General features: G+C 36.0%; 1 protein-coding gene across 2 annotated transcripts; it reads right to left on the bottom strand.

Annotated features, from left to right (window-relative positions):
* On the bottom strand, positions 1-22,642 carry mfn2 (mitofusin 2). 2 transcript variants are annotated; one of them, XM_042730291.1, is made up of 19 exons: positions 22,202-22,642; positions 21,302-21,712; positions 18,335-18,513; positions 16,887-17,022; positions 16,578-16,740; positions 13,831-13,955; positions 13,383-13,491; positions 13,046-13,153; positions 12,617-12,770; positions 11,813-11,880; positions 9,516-9,637; positions 7,419-7,545; positions 6,723-6,827; positions 4,770-4,872; positions 4,464-4,684; positions 3,432-3,587; positions 3,082-3,278; positions 2,414-2,548; positions 1-1,144 (listed from the first exon to the last, which is right to left on the bottom strand). In XM_042730291.1, exons 3-19 carry the CDS (start codon positions 18,507-18,509, stop codon positions 1,075-1,077), a joined length of 2,274 nt encoding a protein of 757 aa, XP_042586225.1. In that variant the 5' UTR covers positions 18,510-18,513; positions 21,302-21,712; positions 22,202-22,642; the 3' UTR covers positions 1-1,074. The 2 variants fall into 2 exon arrangements, with proteins under 2 accessions (XP_042586225.1, XP_042586224.1); XM_042730290.1 differs by lacking the exon at positions 21,302-21,712.
* Between the last annotated feature and the right edge of the window lie 30 nt (positions 22,643-22,672).

Raw genomic sequence — 22,672 nt, 5'->3', positions numbered from 1 at the left:
TTCATTTTTCAACAGTGTCACTTTATTATTTCATCTAACAGTAATAGTGAATGACAATAAATTACACCGGTCTGCATGCTCATCTATACATTACTGTTGACGGGTCACTCTACCTTTCTCTTTCTAATGGATCTTCTGGAAACAGACGCAAAAAAAGCAGCAAAATATAAAGTGCACATCACAAGAGCTTCTCCCGATGACGTTCTTGAACACTTGGCACAAGTCATAATCCAAACGAAACAGGTTAGCGTACACTAGATCATACATATGCAGGAACTAACAGGTTAGTAGTGCATCACACACATTTACAGTCGGATTACATTTCAGATGTGGATGACAGTAGTGGAATAAATGTATAATGCAATAACTGGCATCTGGTTTTCCTATCCAATTCATACATAAACAATAATATAAATGTTAATTTGTCCCATGTTGAAACTAAACAAATGATTAGCAGTAAAACAGTGCAGGTATGGGGAAAAACTGAAGAGGCACTAGAAAATATTGCTGATTTTCTTCAAAACAATTCGATTTTTAATGTTGCCAGATCAAGATTTTGGGATCAGGGTGGCAAAAATAGAATTATTTGTACTTGCTCAGATCAACTCACACTGAGTGGAATGCAGACGCTGCGCTTCGCTTACGTAACGTCACATTCGTCAAACGTAGCAAAGACCGAAGAGGAAATCGCACATTAAGCTGATGCACGCCGTCAGATTCATTACATTATAAGACATCTCACTTTTTGCAACTTGCTGTGGCATACTAACAGATCTCTCTGGGAATCTATGACACAGTCTACACAGAGGCCAAGCACTTGACGTGACCTCTTAACTCAAGAATAAATAATTACCCTGTATTAAATACAAAAGAAACAGTGTACAAAACCAAAGTAAGCTCTCTTCAAAGTGGCACGACACTGTAGTCTCAAATGCAAAAAACAAAAACAAAAAACAAAATACTGATAGTAAAAAAAAAAAATATGTGATGAGCAATATTTGGTGCGCTCAAATAAATGGCTGGAAGCATGGCTAGGTGTTAGATATTAAAAGCTTGTAGTGTTCAGCCGGCCCTCTATCGACCCTGTTGAAGGTACTGCTGGGTAAACATGTTGAGTTCACTGTCCAGCCAGCCGGCTTTATTCCTGCAGGAACCGTAAAACATGTAGTTAGCATTTTTAATATTCATCAACTTTCAGTTAACAAAATAAAATTAACAAACACTGTGAATAATACAATAATTTTAATGTGCTTTTTTTTTTTTGGCCAATAAGCTTTGCAAAGGCCAGTGAACTAGTTTTACCCCTTGCATTATAACTTGCATTAAAGATGAATTTCTGCAAATCAGTTCAATGATTTATTTTTTGAAGCATGTCAAAAATTTTCAAAACATAGATGCAAGTAAATTGATATTTATTAGTATGTATACACAGGTGCGCTTGTAAATAAAAATGTTTAGATATCATTCCAGTAATACCTGTTTTTAAAACATTCTTTTATTTCTGTTTAGTTGAAATGGTTCTGATCCCAAGAAAGAAAGAAATCCTCCATTTTTAGTCCATTTACATTTGAACAATTTGGGGTTTGTAAGACTTTTTAAATGATTTTGAAAGAAGTCTTATGTTCACCAAAGCTGTATTTATTTATTTAAAAACACAGTAAAAACTTAATTTTAACATTTTTAAAATGTAATTTATTCCTGTGATAAAGCAGAATGTTCACTATCATTACTCAACATTTTTTCAGGATTTTTGGGATAAATATAAACTTCGAAAGAACAGCATTTATTTGAATAGAAATCTTTGTAACATAAATGTCTTTAGTGTCACTTTTGAACAATTGAATGCATCCTATCTGAAAGCTAAAAGCTTTTACTGACCCTAAAGCTTTCAACTGTAGTGTATATATGTGACCCTGGAGCACAAAACCAGTCTTAAGTCGCTGGGGTATATCTGTAGCAAAAAATACATTGAATGGGTCAAAATTATCAATTTTTCTTTTATTCCAAAAATCATTAGGATATTAAGTACAGATCATGTTTCATAAAGATATTTTGTAAATTTCCTACTGTAAATATATCAAAACTTATTTTTGATTAGTAATATGCATTGCTAATAACTTCATTTGGACAACTTTAAAGGTGATTTTCTAAATATTTTGATATCTTTGCACCCTCAGATTCCAGAATTTCCTGTATCTCAGCTATATATTGTCATATCCTAACAAAAAGCTTATTTATTCAGCTTTCAGAATATGTATAAATCTCAATTTTGAAAAATGTACACTTAAGACTGGTTTTGTGCTCCAGGGTCACATATTGTCACAGTGTACTATTCCTGAAGAAGACGGACTGCAACTAAACAGCAAATGCACAATCAAACATGATCTCTGCAGTCATATGTGATATCACAGACCTGAGCAGCTTGGCTTTACTCTGCAGGCCGTCCAGCTGTTCGATCTTGCTGTTCAAATCCCGAATTTCGTCCTCCAGCTGCTGTCTGGTCACGTCCACCTGCTGACAGAGCTGAGAGAAGGTGCCGGCCAGCTCCCTGGGACAAACAAACAGTGACTCAGAAGGAAGCAGGCTGGATTTGAAAACCACAAATCTCTCATCACATACACTTCATGTATTTCATCTCTCCACTAGAGGGCAGCAGTGGTGTTCAGATCACAGTTCTTACATAAACTCTGAATGACAACAACATTTGTAGTTAACATGAACTAATGATTTAAATATTTTTAAAGCATTTATTAATCTCAGTTCATAATAACTGCAACATTTACTAAAACATTATTAATACATTATCCCAAGTTTTATTTGTTATTAGTAATTAGTGGACATGAACTTACAGTGAACAGATGTACTTTATAAAGATTATTAAATACGGTAACAATTTATTGCTCAATGTTAGTTCACATTATTGCATTAATTAATGTCAACGAAGGAAGCTTAGTGTGAAGTGTTGCCAAGAATCATGTAAAAATGTACCACAATGGGTTTCCACAAAAATATGAAGCCAACTGAAGAGGCTTGCTGACTTTGCTGCAGTTCAAGCACAGGCAGAGCGAGTCTCGGACTTACTGCTGAACCTGATGGCTGCAGTTGGATCCCGTGTAGCTGACGATGAGCTGCAGCTTCTCGCTGGCGTAGTCCACAAACTGTCTTTTGAAAGCTCTCTCTTTGGCCCGTGTGGTCCAGGTGAGTCTCTCATACACATACAGAAGCCCATAGAGACCCACAGACAGAGCGATGAGCCTCCAGCCCACCGCCTTCCAGATCTGAGACACAAACACAAACACACCGTCTGATATCCCCACAGTTATGATGACTGAAGTCATTAGACCAGGAGATGACATGATGGTGAGGAAAACATACAGGCACACATGCATTTTGGTGCATTAATAGAGATACAGTATATACTATGCTCTTACCACTCCGCCAACGACTATAATGCCCATTGATGTCCGAGAGGTTAGAGATGCCAATCCTGTTACCATGGAAACCATAAGCTCTTCCTGGGTCATGGATCCCTGAGGGAAAGGAGGCATACTGGTGCTGACCGGAGTGATGGCCAGAGGCCTGGGAACCTGACAACACAAAACACACACTTGATCAGTTAGGATTCAACACGGGACGCAGGGCCCCGTCATCTCCACAATGTGGAAAACACGGATTGAATCATGGAATCCGGTCATAAAAATTATCTTTACAGTATAAAGTAGAACGTCACAAGCAGGGCTCTACAATTATTCAAATGGAGACATGGTCTTTTTTTTTCTTCATGATTTAGATTTTTTTTAATATTAGAATCAATACTAATTCATATTTGTGGTTAATTTAATTGTTAATGTTTTATGCTTAATGTTTTGTATTAAATGCAGAAAAAAATAAACCAGAAAACAATTTCTGAAAAAGTTTAATATTACGAGAAAAATCGTAATAGATTATTAAATGTTTAAAGTTTTATGAATTCAATTCATTAGCCATGCCTTTTCATTAAAAAATTTAATAAACCATTAAAACAGAATCCAGAGAAATTAAAACAGAAAACAAGGAAAATAAAACCAAATTCAAGATAAAAAAACGTTACTTTAGTAGCCCCTAAAAATACTGTAATAAATTGTTGTTGTTATTAAAACATTATATTTAAATAATAAATAATAAATTTCAAATTATTACATTTTAATTCAAATCTTTAATAAGAAGTTGTTAAATTGTTTATTTAAATCATTTCAATTCATTAGACATGCTTTTTTGTTTACTAAAACTAAATTTAACCATTAAAACTGAATCCAGAAAAATGTAAACCTGAGAAAAAAAATCAATCAGAAAGTTGCTTTAGATCAGGGGTGTCCTGCAGAGTTTAGCTCCAAACCCCAATCACACTGAAACAAGGTAATCAAGGTCTTCAGGATTACTAGAATCTTATCTGTAAATAAAAGTCCTCATTTGACATGCGCTACCTGGTCGTTGTAGCCCATGAGCGCGCGGCGTGTGTTTTTGGGACCCAGGAAGCGGTTGACCAGCATGGTCCAGCCCAGGGAGAAGTGGAAGCCGATGTCCTCCTGGAAGTCGCTGCAGAGTTTGTCACAGTTGAGGTCGTAGCTGAGGGCGAAGCACTGTCTGGGCACCATCTTATCCACCTGCTCTCGAATCCCGATGGGCAGCAGGGGCTTCAGGCCCTCTGGAACGAACAGAAGAGCTCTGTAAGCTGCTGCTCTTACTGGTGGGAGCTGTATGAAAACTCAGCGCATGAGAGAGATACTGACCTATCATCTCAGTCTGTGTGGTCTGCAGCGCTGCAGTTATGGCACTGGAGCATCTCTCAGACATATTCCTGCCCAGACCGTCCTCTATGTGCTTGTGCAGCTCCTGAAATCAATCATTCAATCATCTTTATAACATATATATATATACACAGTACAGACCAAAAGTTTGGAAACATTACTATTTTTAATGTTTTTGAAAGAAGTTTCTTCTGCTCATCAAGCCTGCATTTATTTGATCAAAAATACAGAAAAAAACAGTAATATTGTGAAATATTATTACAACTTAAAATAGTAGTTTTCTATTTGAATATACTTTAAAAAAATAATTTATTCCTGTGATGCAAAGCTGAATTTTCAGCATCATTACTCCAGCCTTCAGTGTCACATGTAACATCCAGTCTATCACATGATCATTTAGAAATCATTCTAATATTCTGATTTATTATGAGTGTTGGAAACAGTTCTGCTGTCTAATATATTTGATGAATAAAAGGTTAAAAAGAACTGCATTTATTCAAAATAAAAATAAAAAATTCTAATAATATATATTCTAATAATATTTTTTCTTTACTATCACTTTTTATCAATTTAACACATCCTTGAAAAAAAAAATTATTTATTTTATTTAAAAAAAAAATAAATAAAAAAAAAATTACTGACCCCAAATTACTGACCAGTAGTGTATGTTGTTATTACAAAATATTTATATTTTAAAAACATAGCTTCTTTTTTTTTTTTTTTTATTTACTTTTTTATTCATCAAAGTATCCTAAAAAAGTATCACATGTTCTGAAAAAATATTGAGCAGCAGAACGGTTTCCAACTTTGATAATGAATCATCATATTAGAATGATTTCTAAAGGATCATGTGATAATGATCCTAAAAAATTCAGCTTTGCATCACAGAAATAAATGATAATTTAAAGTATAATAAATAAAAAAACAATTATTTTTAAATTGTAATAATATATCACAATATAAAAAAAAAAATTCTGTATTTTTGATCAAATAAATGCAGGCTTGATGAGCAGAATCACGTAACGCACACAGACAGGTAGATCCAAATGCAGTATGTTTTATTAGCTGTACTGTATATATATATATATATATTGTAATAAATAAACACACACACACACTACCAGTCAAATGTTTTTGAACAGTAAGATTTTAATGTTTTTAAGCATTGTCTTCTGCTCACTAAGTCTGCATTTATTTGATCCAAAATACAGCAAAAGCAGTAATATTGTGAAATATTTTTACTATTTAAAATATCTGCTTTCTATTTGTATATATTTTTAAAATGCAATTTATTCCTGTGATCAAAGCTGAATTTTTTTAGCATCATTAGTTCAGTCTTCAGTGTCACATGATCCTTCAGAAATCATTCTTAAATGCTGATATACAACAGCACGAATGAACAGGGCTAAACCTAATACCATTGATGTATGGCAATGTTTTTCTACCAAAATTTTGGATTATATAAACTAAAGGAATGACTATAAAAAGCTGTTTTCTCCTTTCAGATTGTAAAAAAATGAAATATCTGTTGCTTCCCCTTCCTTGTTTTGTTTGTTTGAATGGATGTTGTTTTGTTGAATCAAAAATAAAAAAGGTGATCACAAAAAAAATAAATCATTCATACACACACACACAAAGATAAATAAACAAACATATACACATATATATATAAAAATATAAATATAAAAATACACAGACTAAAATATATTTGGTTTATTCTTGACACAGCCCTGTGTAAAACTGAAAGTTAACAAGATAAAGGAGACAAGGGCATAGATGAGATCACATGATGTTCGTGGGCAGCTGGGGACTTTCCTTGTAGAGAGAAGCATGTTGACACTAAACATTAAACAACAGTTGATGAAAGATCATAAAAATAAAGAGGAGTAGACATGGGCGGGTGATTGGAGGAAACTCAATTCAAGTCCAACTCACGTTCTTGTATACTTTGAGCACCACTTGTGAAGGATGAAAGTCCAAGTGGAAGTCGTCCACGAGCACAGCCAGTCTCCGGATCTCCTCTGCCATAGCGTTAGACACCTGTACATACAGACCAACAGGAAGACACACGGAAACACACTCAGAAGACTTAAAATCCCTACTTGTCTCAATAATCAGGTTTTCTAGAACAACCATTACCAAGAAGTAATGCCTTGCAAGTGTGACGTTATTCATTTACGTTCACATTTAAAACTTAAAAGTACTAAAACAAAAGATAAAAGACCTAACAAAAAAACATAAAAAAGGACCAAGAGAGAAAAATGGTCTCTTTATCCAGTCGTCTTAAAAACTTTATTAGCATTTCTACCGATTTCAAAAGGAAACCACCTCCTTTAAACTTGTAAAAGAAAAACATCCATAAACAACCAGAGAAAGGAAACCTCTTTAATATACAAGATTAGACTCAGCGGCTTCATAAGATGTCCCCAAAAAGAAAGTGTGACATTATGAATGTTTACATAAACTATGAGTGGTCAATTTCAGTCAAACTAAAATAACAATTCTTCTTTTAAAATGTCATGTATGTACTTTAGTCCAGCTAAAATGTCACCAACCTGATTTTGGCGAAACTGGACTAAAGGCCCAAGTATTGTTACATATATTATGCTGAAAAAGACAAGTGAGCCTGACCTGTTTCTCCACCTCCTCTGTGATCTGCTTGATTTTGCTCTTGCAGTCCAGAGTGAGCAGATCCAGCTGTTTATCAATGAACTCCAGCCTGTCCTCCCTCTCCTCTTTCATCTCTAAACAATGAATCCTGAACAACACAAAAATCATCATTTCAGTCTATGCACAGTCGGCTATCCTTCAAATATAACAATCCAGATTCTTTTTAATAAAGCTGATCTAAGACCGTTAGTATCCTAACCATGTGTGATACAAGAAACACGGTTCTGAAGGTCGCCTGGTTTTGTGCAGCCACTTTGGGCATCTTACACACACTAAAAACACAATGGATTCAAATATTTGGACTAAGGGACTAAAATAGTCTAGAGTTTGTAAATATGGCTGAAGAATGTGACACTGAAGACTGGAATAATGGCTGCTGAAAATTCAGCTTTTTTTTTCAATATATATTAAAATATAAAACAATTAATTTAAATTGTAATAACACTACTAATTATTGGGATGCACCGATATTTATCGGCCGATTTTACCTCAATTTAACCATCGGCATATCCGCTATATAAAGAAAAAGGCCGATATAACAAACTGATGGTTTATTAATTAACTGTGTGAAGGCACTGAGCTGTATAATGTCTGTTGCATAATCCTAGCGCTGCTGTCTGCACTTTAATGCTAATCAAATAACAAAATAAAAAATATCGCACACTATTCTTGACTAAATAACATTTGTAACTTTCATAAGTGTAGTGGACCTCATCAGAATGATGACCAAATCTTTACTGATGTTTTATTTTAAGTTTATTGCGTCCTTTTTCTCTCCAAAAAAAAATCACCATAAGAGCTAAACAAAACACAGCACGAGAAGCGCACATTAAACTCTCTCTCTCTCTGGTGCATTATCATCAACACACAGCGAATTACACAAAACACTTATTACAACTAACAGTAAACTAATATAAAGATCTCATGCCTTTTCGGGGGGTGCTTAATAAACTGACAAACTTTAAATCCAAAGAACTGCGTGCTTTCATCACCCATACAGCTCCATAGACTAGAAAACCTATCAAAATAAGAGTCCCGCCTTAGTAAAGGAGATCTCATACATATTTAAACTTACAACAAAATATTAAAATGTATACAAAAACAAATTAGAAGATTAATCATAATAAAATCTGTTACAATAAAGGATTAATATGCATTTAATTTATACGGTGAAGTGTTATTTTACATTTATTTTCTTTATTTCTGTACCTGAAAACTGTTAAACCTACCTAAAAAGCACTGTTTATTTAATATGTATCTTTGTTCTGTTGTATTTATGTAAGTTAAGAATGTTAAATGGATCCAATCCATGTTCATTAAAAATTATTTGATGATGCAGCAATAAAACTGCTAGTATAATTTAATGCAGGTGATTTTGAACTTTACTGATTTAAAAATATCGGTATCGGCCAATAAATGTTTGTTAAAATCAGTATCAGTATCGGCCCCAAAAAAATCCTATTGGTGCATCCCTACTAATTATTATTAATAATGTAATAATTACTGTTTTAACTGTATTTCGATCAAACAAATGCAGCCTTGGTGAAAAATTAATAAAATAAATAAATAATTCCAACTTTTGAACAGCAGTGCTTTTAATACAAAATATTTTACTTATTTGTATGCACAAATATATCAGTATATACGGTCATAAAAATCTGTATGATTATAAACATATAGAACTTCCTTTGATTTAAATAATTCACCCAGTGTAGACATTTCAAACGAAAAATGAACTGAACTTAACTCAAACATTGTTTTTGCTACTAAATTTTAAAGAAGAGTTGCTATCGAAATATATGTGTCTTAATCTGATAGTTGTGGGAAAGGATCACAAAACCAGTCTAACAGGATGTCTTTAAGCTGCAGAAATTCATGCACAATTACACTGTTCATTTTATATCGCTAGCACAAATTCAAATACGTTGAAGATATTATCCCTAATTCCAACATTTCTATCTCCTGCTCAGACTGTAACAGCACAGTCAGGCTCTAAGCCTGGGTCAGTGTTCAGTGTGATGGATTACCGCTAAGAAAAGCAGGCGTCTTTGTGCTCACCTCTGCTCTTGAGCTGCAATGTGCACAGAATCCATTATCAGACGCAGAGCTTCAGAAATCTGCTTGGCCCTCATCGTGTGCTGCTCGAACTTAGTCTTCACTGCTGACTGCGAGATGCACTCCTACAAGGACACACGTATATAAGAGTCAGACACACACAGACGCATTTAAATCAGTGCTGGGCAATGATAAAAAATAAATAAATTTAAATTGTGATTAATCTCATTGTTATGCGTAAAATTCAATAATGAATTCAAAAGTACTGTATTGCGCACTTTTATTTGAAAAGTACTGCTGTATGAACAAAAGTGCAATAACATTTGGTTTGCAAACACTTCAAAAAAAAATAATTTTATATAACTACAGCAATATTAACATTACACATCATCATTTAAACCATTTCTTGAAAACTCAACTTAAACATTAATGTAATATAACTTTTTATATAACTTGTGTATTCTTGTGATGGTGCATCTTTCTTGACAGCATGTCTACACCGGATGCGAGCGGCGCAGCGTGACTAAATACTATAAAATACTTATAATCAGTGATGCTGTCTACACTGGATGCAGTGCAACAGGACAAATCACACGTCATGCGACAAAGCGACTGTTCAGTGTTGAGTACTCGAGACTCGGACTTGGTCTTGAACTCGGTCTCGAGACTGTATTTTAATGGTCTTGGTCTTGTCATGGACTCGGTATTGACTTGAACATACTAGGAATCGGACTTATTCCCGAGTCCACTCGAGTCCCAATCAAAATATTTCATGATTACTGTATGGTAATATTTCTTTAAATTGATATATGATTGTAGGGCCATATGATTTGTGCGATGCAGAAAACGAGGACGGAATCGCGGAATCAGTCATAAAAACGGAATTTACAGTTTAACGCGGAATGTCACAGAATTGGTCCAATTTGAATGAATTAATCAAAAGTAGGTCATTGCACTTACATCAGATCACGATATGGACTAGTACCTGTAAATATTAAGCCGGAAAAGTATATTTAAATATGAATCCTGCATGTTCTGCATGTCTGTGTTAATGAATGGCGCAGAAGCGCGACTTTGTTTATTACACACACAGAAGCGCGCGTGACGCTCGCGGTGATTTCAGCATCTACTGTCTCACTGAACGAGGACGTAAACACATCAACATCTCCAGAACTGCTCTGAGAGTCACTTCATGAGCATTTGACTGTTTGATTTGAGTAAAACTAGCATCATATCACATACACAGAACTGTAAATGTTTAATCCGGTTTAATTTAAAGACAACTATTGTTCAGCAGAATGTACATAGCATACTACTACTACTACTAAAATGAAACAAACATTATTTTTTTAAGGAATAATCACACAACATTTCTTCCATGTTTTATTTTTAATAGTAAATCCCCTTTGTTTACCAAAAAAATAAAGTTTGCTTAATTTTCAATAATTAAAAGAAAAATTAAATGAATGTTTTATGTCTTCATTTGATAACCAGAAAAATGTAAATACACAACAGAATTTCTGAGGGGGAAAAAAACATTTCATTAGGCTATTTTAAGAATAAAAAAGAATAAATTAAGTTGTTTTATGCATTTTAATAATTAGACATGCTAAAACACAGAATTAGGTAACAATAAAACATATGGTGAAGAAAAAATAAAACATTTCATAGGGCCCTAAACCTGTAATTTTTGTTAAACTTTTAATAAATTGTTGTGAAAATGTATAAGTGTTATGATTTTAATTAATTAGACATGCTTTTTGATTAATACAATTAAATTTAACAATTAAAAAGGAGTTGAAAAAAAATTAAAACAAAAAAATGGAATCCAGAAAAATTAAAACGGAAAAAACAGAATTTGGAAAAAAATAAAATGGAATTTGGTAAAAAATAAAACGGATTTCATAGGGCCCTATGATTGACACGTTCAATGATTGGTGATTTTCTTGTGACATGAGATGTTAGCGTAACGTTAGTGCAGAGGCAGCAGGACTCAGTTCAGGATGTCTCATGAACTTAACACATTAACTTTTTAAAACGTCTGTTACATCATCTATTATTCAGTTTGCATATAAGAGCCACAAAGAGTTTGTGTGCAGTAAGACTCTAAAAAAGAAACATTCTGTGATTTGTGGCCTTTTTACCCTTAACTGATACTATTTTTTAAACCTATATCAAGTAAAATACAGTGTACATGCCATGTTATATTTTATATACTGTTTGAGTATGGTACCGATAACGCGTTAACTTGCCCATCCCTAATTTAAACCGGTGACAGTCTCAAACCAAACAACACTCACCTCAAACCGTCTTTCAAAATTCTGAAACTCAAACATTCTCGCTTGAAAACCTTCAGCCAGAGCACCACCTGAAATCCAAAAACAACCTCTTTACAGGGGTCTTATCAGGGAAAAGAGGAAAGAGAAGAGTTTGATGTTTAACATAAACTACGTTTCACAATGTTTGCATCACCATATGAACGAATATTTGACTTGAGATGATGCTGTAATGCAGGGCTTCCCAAATGGTTTTGTGAGGGAACCGCAGGGTGTTTGTGAGTTAATGAAAAACTAATAATTACATTTATTGCAATATTAAAATTAGTATACAATATTTAAAAGAAAAACTTGAAATTGCGATATAACTTACATACAGTATAAGTACAATTTTCAAATGAAATGCTGCCATTTAATTAAGCCCACAGTCTGTTGCACTTCATATCAATTTTTCATGTTGTGTTTAATTGGGTTCCTAAAAACATCAGTGTGAATGTAATGTGGGCTGGCACACAACAACTACAAAGAGGTCTGGGTCCACTTAAAAGTCCAGTTACAAAGTGAAATGTTTATTATTAAATGACAAAATAATTGCAATACTGTAAAAAAATTTTGGCCTGGCAAATGATCATTTTAAAATAAAAACAATTAAAATAAAATACATTTTATCTGTTTGCTTGCATGTCACCATAATCAGAAACCCATGAACATAAGTATGTGTTGTTAACATTTGAAATATTAAGTTACATACTTAAGTAAATATTTTACGTCTAAGGGGTTCGGCTGACAAAAAAAAAGTTTGTGAACCCCTGATGTAAATGTATCTACCTGCTTCAGGCATTCCCTGGGCTTTCTGGACACGCGCCTGAAGAGCTTCTTTAGCAGAGACGAAGAAGATCCGGTCACTGGCCTGAGCGCGATCCACAACCCGCAGCTCATCCACTAAAAAACTAGTGCAGCGGTCCATGTGCTGCCGTCTCACCTGACAAACACACCTTACATTATAACACTGCAAAAACACCATGCACCATTCACCTTGGCTTCAAAAAGGTCACAAAAAGATCCAATTTGGTCACACTTTAATTAAGGAAGCCATTAACTAACTATAAAACAATTCTTAAATTTCTCATCCCAAATATTGTGTAAAACAAAAAAACATGCTTTACAGTATTAGGTTTATGCCAATGGTTTAAAATGCATCTCAGGGTGGTGAGACTCAGAGGAAGTGTGTTGTTTGTTGTGTCATGTATGTCACACCTCTTCCATGTACTCGGGCTCGTTGGCGGAGGCGTCCCAGCGGTTGTTCAGGATGAAGATATTGGGGCTGGAGAGGCGCTCGTTCACTTTGTGAAAGAATGACTTTTCCTTTAAGAGGGCAGAGGGGAGACATGTTTTAATAAGCTGACACAAGTGAGGTCACGAGACAACTGTGCACTCTAAAATGAGTGAAACCTCAAAAATAAAAGACAATCAAAAGACACAAACTTTAACTTGACTGCGAGAAATGAGTGCAAATACTACTGCAATTTATCTGTTCATAATGCTATAAGTCCATCAGCCCTTTTTCACAAACTGAAGTTCATATTAAACTCACTGTTTGCATTAAAGTGGACTCTGAATTGGCCACCAGCACAAAAACGTCAGCATCAAGGCAGAATTTGTCGATCCAGCTGTCCAACTCGGTTGTGACATCGATGCCAGGGCTTAAAAAGGAAGATTTCATAAGTTTCCAAAAACAAAATATTCCTCATATGACTTCTAATGCAGTAAATTGGTCATTACATGCAGTAAGCTGACAATGCCATTGCACTAGTATCCTTAAATGTCATCTTAACATTAAAAACAAACTTTAGCAAGCAAAAATGTCTTAATATAATATGTAAAAAATGCATGCAAACAAATTAATATGCACAGAATTTATAGAACTGTAAATTACGACAGACAGTGTGTTGGATGCAGTGTTAAAGGAGAGTGAATATTTCCTAATAGTGCAGTCAACATGTCTCGGGCCTCACAGCCAGACGGCACAAGAGTGTGATTACCTGTCCACGAGCACCAGGTCATCACGCAGCAGCGCACACTTCGCTTTCGGCCACATGACACACACCAGACTGCCTGCATCCAAATCCTCATCCTGATGTAAGGCATGGGCCAGCTGGTTCACCGTCTGCCAATACACACACAAACATTAGCTTTACCAAGTACTCTTAACTGGACTAATGTAAAAGTAGATTACTTGAAGTTAAAGGAGTATTAGAGTTATTAGAATTAGAGTAAACTATTGTTATTATTATTACTAATGTGAATGTAATGTAAATCTGTATCACAACTAAAAAAGTCATATTGTAGTTAAAATTACAATACAAGACAAATAATTCACAACAGTGTACATTTTTTGGCTGTGTCGTGCAGCCATATATATAAATAATTGTAAAATGTAAAAAAAAATAAAAATAGCTTTATATTGATTATTTTTTTTTTTACTTGCATGCAATGTGACCATTAACTGCCATCAGAGAACCGTGATCATGTTAAAGTCTCGTTACATTATTGAAATATTAACTTAAAATTTCAGGGGGCACATCAAATATATATTTTGTCTAAGGGCTTTGGCCACAAAAAAAGTTTGGGAGCCCCTGATGCGTAATGTATCTACCTGGTTCACGAAATTAAAACTTTTTTTTTTCTTTTCAGTCTTTTTAAAGTAATATCTGATGTACTCAGAAGTAGACTAACTCAGTTTACATGCACACACCAGAGAGTAAAGGATCAGTAATAAACCTACAAGGCTTGGCAGAGGAAACAGTATGACCTTTGGCCCACTCTTAGGAATGGAGTGCATTTGTTTATGACATCATGGAGTGAACATGCAGTCAGGGCAGACGGAAATGGCCTCTTTCAGAAAGAGAGAGACGCTGGGAAAAGCATTAAGAGAACGGCTGCGTCCCACATGATCAGTGCACACACGTTCACAAGCGTCTATCAGCCAGCTGCTCTGTTCACACTGTCTGCAGGCTAGATTTGCTGCTGACCATTGTTCTGTGTGTATGCAAGTCATCAGAAGCCATATAGATCTGCAGACAAATCCCAGACGTCACAACAGGACACCTGGCATTCTCACGATGCTTACCAAAACACTGAATAAACACAAAAACAGTGATCAATCACTGAGACAGAATGTTTCTCGTGGTGAGATCTAGAGCTGAAAAGAACAGCCAACATTTCTGATGAATAATAATAAAAAAAAATCATGCTTTTTTTTCATTAATCTCAGTTCTAAAATTTCTAGATGCAAGAATTAAAGTAAGTAAAACTTTTAAAATAACTGTTATTGTGTCTTTTTATGCACACTGCTAGAAAAACCGGTCAGTACATATGCTCATTCCCAGCATTCCTCTACAGCAGACAATGTGCTCTGAAGTGTGCATGTACATGTTTCCTCAGCCCTATCAATGCAGAGGAAGGGTCATGAGACATGTCCTAAATGACAAAAACGTGTGACCTTGTGACAGCTGGTAGGAAAAAGCCCCTGACTCATGTGGGTGTAATTATAGACGGGAGCACATGTGCAGTCAGGCAAGATCCAAAGAGGTTCATTTAGCACAGGCAAACAGACAACATAACGTTTTGTCAGGATTTTGGACTGTCTGTGTCATATTTTGCCCCTGTTTCCGTTCCTGTTTGTCCTTAATTGGTCTTGTTCCTGTCCTCCGTTAGTTTGATTATGATCCCATGCACCTGTGTTTCCCCAATCATCCCTTGTATTTAAGTCGATGTTTTTGCGTTCTGTGTTTGTCGGGTCTACCGTTTATGTATGTGTGTGTGTTTCAGCGCCTACTGTGTGGATTTCCCCCGTGTGCCGTGGATTAAAGACTGTTTACGTTTACTCGTGCCTCCTGCATGCTTCCTAAACAGCGAATTGTGACAAAAGACCCAACCTAAACCATAACCTTCATGTCTACCCTCCGTTTTTGTTTTCCGTGTTTATTCAGTGGTTTTTGTTTCCATTGTGTTCTCCCTATGGATCCCCTCGGTCCGCCCAGAATTCCTCCTCCTCCTGCTGGAGCAGAGGGAGCGATCACTCGAGGACCATACCAGACTGTTTCTGATTCTAGCTAACACCACCAGCTACCCGGACGACATGCTGAGTGCGCTCTATGAAGTTTAAACACCGCGTGCAGAGCTCCGTCGTCCGAAGATGGTCCTCGAGCAGACTTCGCCGTGAAAAACTCCAACATTTTGATTGGTACTGAGTGGGTTCTCACAAACTTCAATACCTCTGAAATTTAGTACCCAACAACGAGACATTTTTCGATACTTGATGGTATCGAGTGCCTCAAACTCGATACCCAGCCCTAGATGCTGCCTTACAATTTATGACCAAATCAGAAGTGTACATATGATGCCTTGACATGCTGCCTTTATAGACAGCTCACAACGTTTTAGAAAAGAGCAGCCAACCTTACAAGACAATAATAATAGCAGTTTTGGTCGGTGTGTTCCTGAAAACTGTAGGACCAAGTGCAGCTCTACAGGGCGTCTCCTTTCATGTCAGACTAAAGCGATTACACACCCTCTTTAGCACCTACGGTGTGCAAAGCTCATTTATGGTTGCTATAGAGAGATGCACCGAGTTACACAAGAGGCCAATTTCCATTCCCAATCCCACAGCATGGACCTTATCTGACTCAACATGTCAGACACACCCAAACACTCAAACAAAAGAAACAGGCATCCAAGATCACTTAGGAATGCATTTATGACGATTATTCAGGTAGAGAGCATTTACTTTAACACTCTTTCTTTCATCCGATCCCTCGGTGAGCAGGAAAGCCTCATTGCCATCGGTGCCTTCCACTCGTAGGAAGCAGTTGGTGGTGTGTCCGATTCCAGACGGCAGCACTTTGTCCCAGAGCATGGCGTTAATGACAGAGCTCTTCCCGTTACTTGTCCTGTTAACACAAATGGTGTGACTAAATCACAAATCATCGTTCAAATTTATAGCAAGTGACTGAACACTTAGCATTCAAATAAAAACTGAAGACAATGAACAAAATTTTGCGTTGGTGCTGTGAAAGACAATACGTATGCACTGTACCTGCCAAAGAAGACCACCTTCATGTGTCTGCGGGACAGGACCTCCCCGATCCCTGCTACTTTAGACAGGTATCCTCGCACCTCTGCCACCTGCTCCTCTGTAGTGACAGGATCCAGTTCCTCATTGCTGTAGGTTTCTGTCAACAAAAGAGACCAGTTCAACTACACTTGATTTAACTTCACCAACATTTGCAACATCAAAATGCCTTCAAAATTAAAGGCCACTACCATGATAACATCAATCTTTGTGGTTATCAGGGCATTGCTATTCAGTTGCTAAGGTGTTTTGGGTGAACACCAGGAGGTTGGTTAGCCAACAAGTCTCTGCGATATTATTCACAAAACACTGTTGAGAGTAAACTTCTTCTCAGATGCTATTTTATATTTATGTAACCTCTTAAAGTAAGAATAACCTCCAACTTGTCTTAAAATGTAGCACACCTCCCAATAATCGCAAAGAGCTTTGTGCTTTGTTACTTCATACAAGAAACAAAGTCTCAGCTTTAAATGCCGTGCCCATTTTGCATGACAGATCGCTGTAGCAGCTTCAGTTCAAGCAGCAACACTGGTCTCTTCCTCTTTAAGTTATAGCACAAAATAAACATCAGAAGGTATGCTGAAAGATACAGTACAACTGTATCACTTAATGCATTTATTTTATAGTTTACAACATTAGTTGGGGAAGATTTTATCTTTAAGAAAACTAAAGTTTCGGTTATCTGTATCAGCAGATATCATTCTGAGTAACTGGTTATCGGTATCGGCTGAGAAATTTAGTATCGGATTTGGCAAAAACTGCAATTTGGAACATTATCAAGAACTTCTCAGAATTTATCTTAAGAAAGATGCTTTAGAGGATTTTGGGGATTCTAGCCCCTGGTCTCTCAATATTTCTCACTGTAAATATTTAAATGTAAATATGGTATATTTTACAGTTTTATTGCCTGTGAAGCAATGACTCCGTGTTAAATCACTAAGAAGAGTAATTATAAATCTCTCCTCAAGAATTTGAGGTATTATTCAGCATTGAAGTACAAATGCTTAAATTAAATATCTCAGGTTTAGAGATAGAACTGGTTTTCAGTGTAAACTCTTTGTAAAAGCTTTGGCAAGTTTTGCTAAAATGTGACTGATCTCAATTAAACCTAACATGAGACCAAAATCCTTTAAGTAAAATGCTATGAGCTTGTGAGCTGCCTAAAGAAACCTGAGATGTCCACAGAAAAAAGCCTGACACACGATACGCTGACTAAGCCATGCTTTTCCCTGAGCCTTCATCCGCCTCCCTGTCTATTACGTAACCTGTCTTTGCTATCTGAGCTATGCTAGTCACAATCAACCAGGTTTCTCTTATCAGCTTGACAGATGAGCAGCATGTACCAGTGTGCTTTGAGCCCCTAAGACAAGGGGTGGAACAAACGAATGGCCAGGAGTAATGAAAGCAGACACCTTCTAGAAAGGCCGAACTCTCTTTGATGTAGGCACCCAGCTGTTCAAAGATGCCGTTGATCTTCTTCTTGGCGGTGACGAAGTGTTTGAGCGGGGAGGCGTTCACCTCAGCCATGAGTCGCTTGTCCTTCTTGCCGATCACACTGGTATTGGGTCGCGGGAAAACCAGAGACATCTCACTAGAAAATAAAGATGGAGATATGTCAACAAACAAAAAAAAAACTCGCAATCATGAAGCAGTTTTGAGTAGTTCCCAAGGTGTTGCTAGGTTGATCAGAGTGGTTTTAACACTTTGCAAAATGACTGCAACTGTGTTCTCATTCCTCATTAGTGTCTTCCCAGTCTTCACTAGTCTTTTAAACAGTGCTGTGTAATAAACTAACAAAGAAAGTAATACTTTCTCACATACCATCGGCATTCAGCTAGTGTTTGAATATCTCTTCAGTTCAAATTATTTATAGTGATTTATTTTTTAATTGCTTCTAATTTAGTAAATATGTAAAAGAAATATCAATTTAATTGCAGCAAATTTTAAGCATGTTATTTACTACAACAGTGCAATATCATATATATCAGCTTCATATCACCCTGCTCTCTAATACATCGGGACGGCAATTAAAAAAAAACAATCTATATTGTTCAACATTAAGTAAAAAAATGGATCATGTGCATTTCAAAACCTGTAAAAAGTGACAGCATTTAAGGACAACTTATCTCTAATCATGTGCTGCTGCATTCAGTTTTAACTGGCACCAAATCAACAAAGCCCCAAGTAAAGTAACAAATCTCCTTGTTAGGTGCTACAGGATTTAAAGTTCACAAATTCTAGCTGTTTAATCTTGCAAAGAGGTGAAACAAAGGGATAAGACATTTACAAGACATGTTCTGCAAATGAAATACACCACACAAACACTTGCGAACCCTCTGTCTTAAACACAAACACAACACACCCTGAGAACTGCTCTGAAAAAAAAGAGAAAAAAAAAACATTCAGCTACGTTGTTGTCTAACTGGATTGCTCTGAGGCTGAGCTATTGTTAAGTCCCATGTGTTGATGGGAAATGCTGCGTCGCCCAAAAGAGCCGAATGTCCACAACACATCAAAATGTGCTTACTACAGTTTCTAGAAGAGTTTGTGTGTTAGCCAAAAGAGAACTGCCTTCCCTTACAAACAATCCAATTAATCCATCTGACCATTCATTAACACCCGCCTTGAAAACATTACTGGACAATCACACTTTAGTCTGTCTGTTCTGCTTGAGGACACTGAACTGACACCTTTAACTAAGAATATATTATTAATGACCCATATTGAAATTACACTGTTTAAAGATATTTAATAGTACATGCATGACTATTTCTACAATGAAGCTTACAAGTATAAAGAAATTATTTGAAAACCAATTAAAAAAAAAATTATTGAGTAAGTTGATTAAAAAAATTAACTTCTTGGTTCTGTAATCAATCCTATTAGGGTATTTTTCACAAATAAATTTTAAACTATTTGTTTGCATATTTGAGATCAAGAAGAAGAAGAAGATCAATAAAATTACACAGGACTAGAAATTGTGACACTACTATGGAAATGATTCAATAAAATCAAGAAAACAAGTGTACAAGAAAACCTCACTTGAGTCAGGCCTCATGTATTCAAAAAATGTAATTAAATTAAATGAAAAAAATAACTAAAGACCTTGAGACCCACATCACTTCTTCAAACCAAGCTAAATCAGTTCATGAGCATAACCTCAGCCGTACAGTACACTATTAACATTCAGCGCTGGTAATGTCAGGGTTCTTCTGAACATCTGAGTGGTGTCATATTAAAGAGTCTGGAGCTGCAGTTGGTACGTGCACGACCAAGCGTTCTGGAAAGTCACCTTCACTGCACAGACTAAAAGGACAAACGCAACATCAATAATGCGTCCAGATGTCTGTCTGCACTTAAAACAAGGTAACCAGACATCAGAGGTTGACTTAACCTGATAACTAACCATCAGCGAAACCCTCTGCCATATGACCTCATCAGCTGTGTGTAGAAAACAGCATTCTGCCTGTGCAGCCCAAGATATTACCAGGTTGTTTCTATTGCTTCTGAATATTAAATTAAATATATATATATATATATATATATATACACATATATATATTAATATATATATAAGTTCTGATATATATATATATAAATTAATATATATATATATATATACACATATATATTTGTGCAATTAAGTTCAGAAAAGAAGAACACAATAATAATTAAAAAAACTGTTAAGAATACAAAAAAGTGAAAATTTAATTAACATAATTTCCAAATTTTAATCACCTTTTAGAATTTGTATGTTTCTGTAAACAGTCCAACTGAGTGAAATCCAAATTTTTAACAGTAAAAATATTCCATATCGCTCAAGTAATGAGATCATAACACTGCACTGCATGCATAATAATAATACTACAATTATAGAAAAAAAAAAGTTTGTAAAATAGACAGATACCATAGAATGTCATGCAGCAACACACTGTTTGTAATTTCATGCAAGTGCATATAAAAGCAATTGCCTGAATTACAACCAGGCCACCAAAGTCAACAAAGGGTGTTCTCTATAAATAATTGCACCATAAAAATGTGTACCATGGTAACAAGTGTCTGCCAAACCAACATATCTACTACAGGTGCTGTCTGTATACTAAAGAGCTGTGTATGTCACACACAAGCATGTCCTTTATCAGGCTCTTGATCAGCAGAGGAAACTCCCATACACTCCCTTTAATATTATGCAAACATTTTTACCAGTGCACACTTACACTAACATTCTCAAACGTTCACACAGTGTCTATTAGTTATAATTAACAGAACTACATATTACACACAGTGTATATTAACATACTTTGGATATGTTGTTGGTAATGATGGGTTAAACAGGAAGAAAAAAAAAACCACACAGGTTACTGATAAAACAGTCTTACCTGACAATGTGTGTGCGAGCTTGTATAAAATAGTGAAGATCAAATAAGCCCTATCAGCTGCCCAGCATTTGATTTTTCAGTGACCGACCACGACCACCCATAACACACACTAATATCAGAGTCACGATTTCCACGAGACCAATGTCACTGACAGCAGCAGCAGCAGCGAGGCGTCCTCTCCTCCAGCGGGTTAAACGAGTGAAATATCCCGAGACAAACACCTGCAGCACCTTTGGTGTCTTTAGCTCAGACTGAACAGGATCGGGCACAGACTGCTATCCGAGTCACAGCTCCAGCGAAGAGTGCTTTCAATGTCACTGACAGCATTCGGCTCCAATCCACGCCTCTGTACTACTAGACCCCAGTGACGTAACCACGTGACTGAATTTTACATTCCACCATTCAACAAGCCTGAACACGTAAAACATAAAATATAGTATAATAATAATAATATGCAGCGTAGTATAGTATACATACAGCACAGTATAATAAAATATAATAATATCCAATATAGAAATATATTTCAGTCGTATTTCTAGCATTAACCACACGACCTCACTACAAAACCCCGCCCCCTCAGACATGTTAGCCAATCCCATTTGAGTAATAGCGAAAGCGCAAAATGATTGACAGGGGAGGCGCGATTCTGATTGGTTAAAAAGGGCGGACCACTCCCCCTTGGCTCTCTCTTGAGTAGAGATTGGCTGTCATAGAGCTGTTTTATAATATAATATATATATAGAAACTGGATCAGACAGACCGGGCTAGTGATGTAATCATTCTACCACCTTTCACTTATCCAAAACGTTATAATATTCCTAAGAAACCGAAGAAGACACTGTGAAATTATAAACCTAACATGCACAGCAATAGTTTTTAAAATTATAATAAAATATTTACCAGCAGTGGCGGAGTGATTATATCTTAAAACAGTCCTCGAGCATGTTGATCCAGCGATGTGCTCGTAATAAACCCCCAAATCCTCTTCTGGAAGAGCTTTGTCCGAAGACACTGCAGGACGAGCGAAACCGAATCAAGATCCGTAACAACGACGAAATGAATGTTCACGCACTGTTAACCATCAAAGGTGGGCGTGAAAGCAGTGCTGCTAAATACCCCTGAGAGTTTGTCAGAAAGCCGATGTAACGTTATGTTTTCCACATCAATATGACGTGTTTTTAGCCAGTTGTTTTAAGACAAATACGCGTTTTCAACAATGTATTCCTTGTCTATCTGACAGCGCAGCTATTATTTGGTCGCCATTATCTTAGCATGAAGCTACTGAGGTTGGCTGGCTAGGTGTTTTGCGTAATCTAAGTGCGACGGTTTTTATTTGCCAAAAAATATGTTCCTTCCTCACGGGGGCGCGCG

Source organism: Cyprinus carpio, chromosome B8 (genome assembly GCF_018340385.1).
Source record: "Cyprinus carpio isolate SPL01 chromosome B8, ASM1834038v1, whole genome shotgun sequence".
Taxonomy (NCBI): domain Eukaryota; kingdom Metazoa; phylum Chordata; class Actinopteri; order Cypriniformes; family Cyprinidae; genus Cyprinus; species Cyprinus carpio.
The sequence above is the reverse complement of the archived record's forward strand: the minus strand, read 5'-3'. Positions and strand labels throughout refer to the sequence as shown.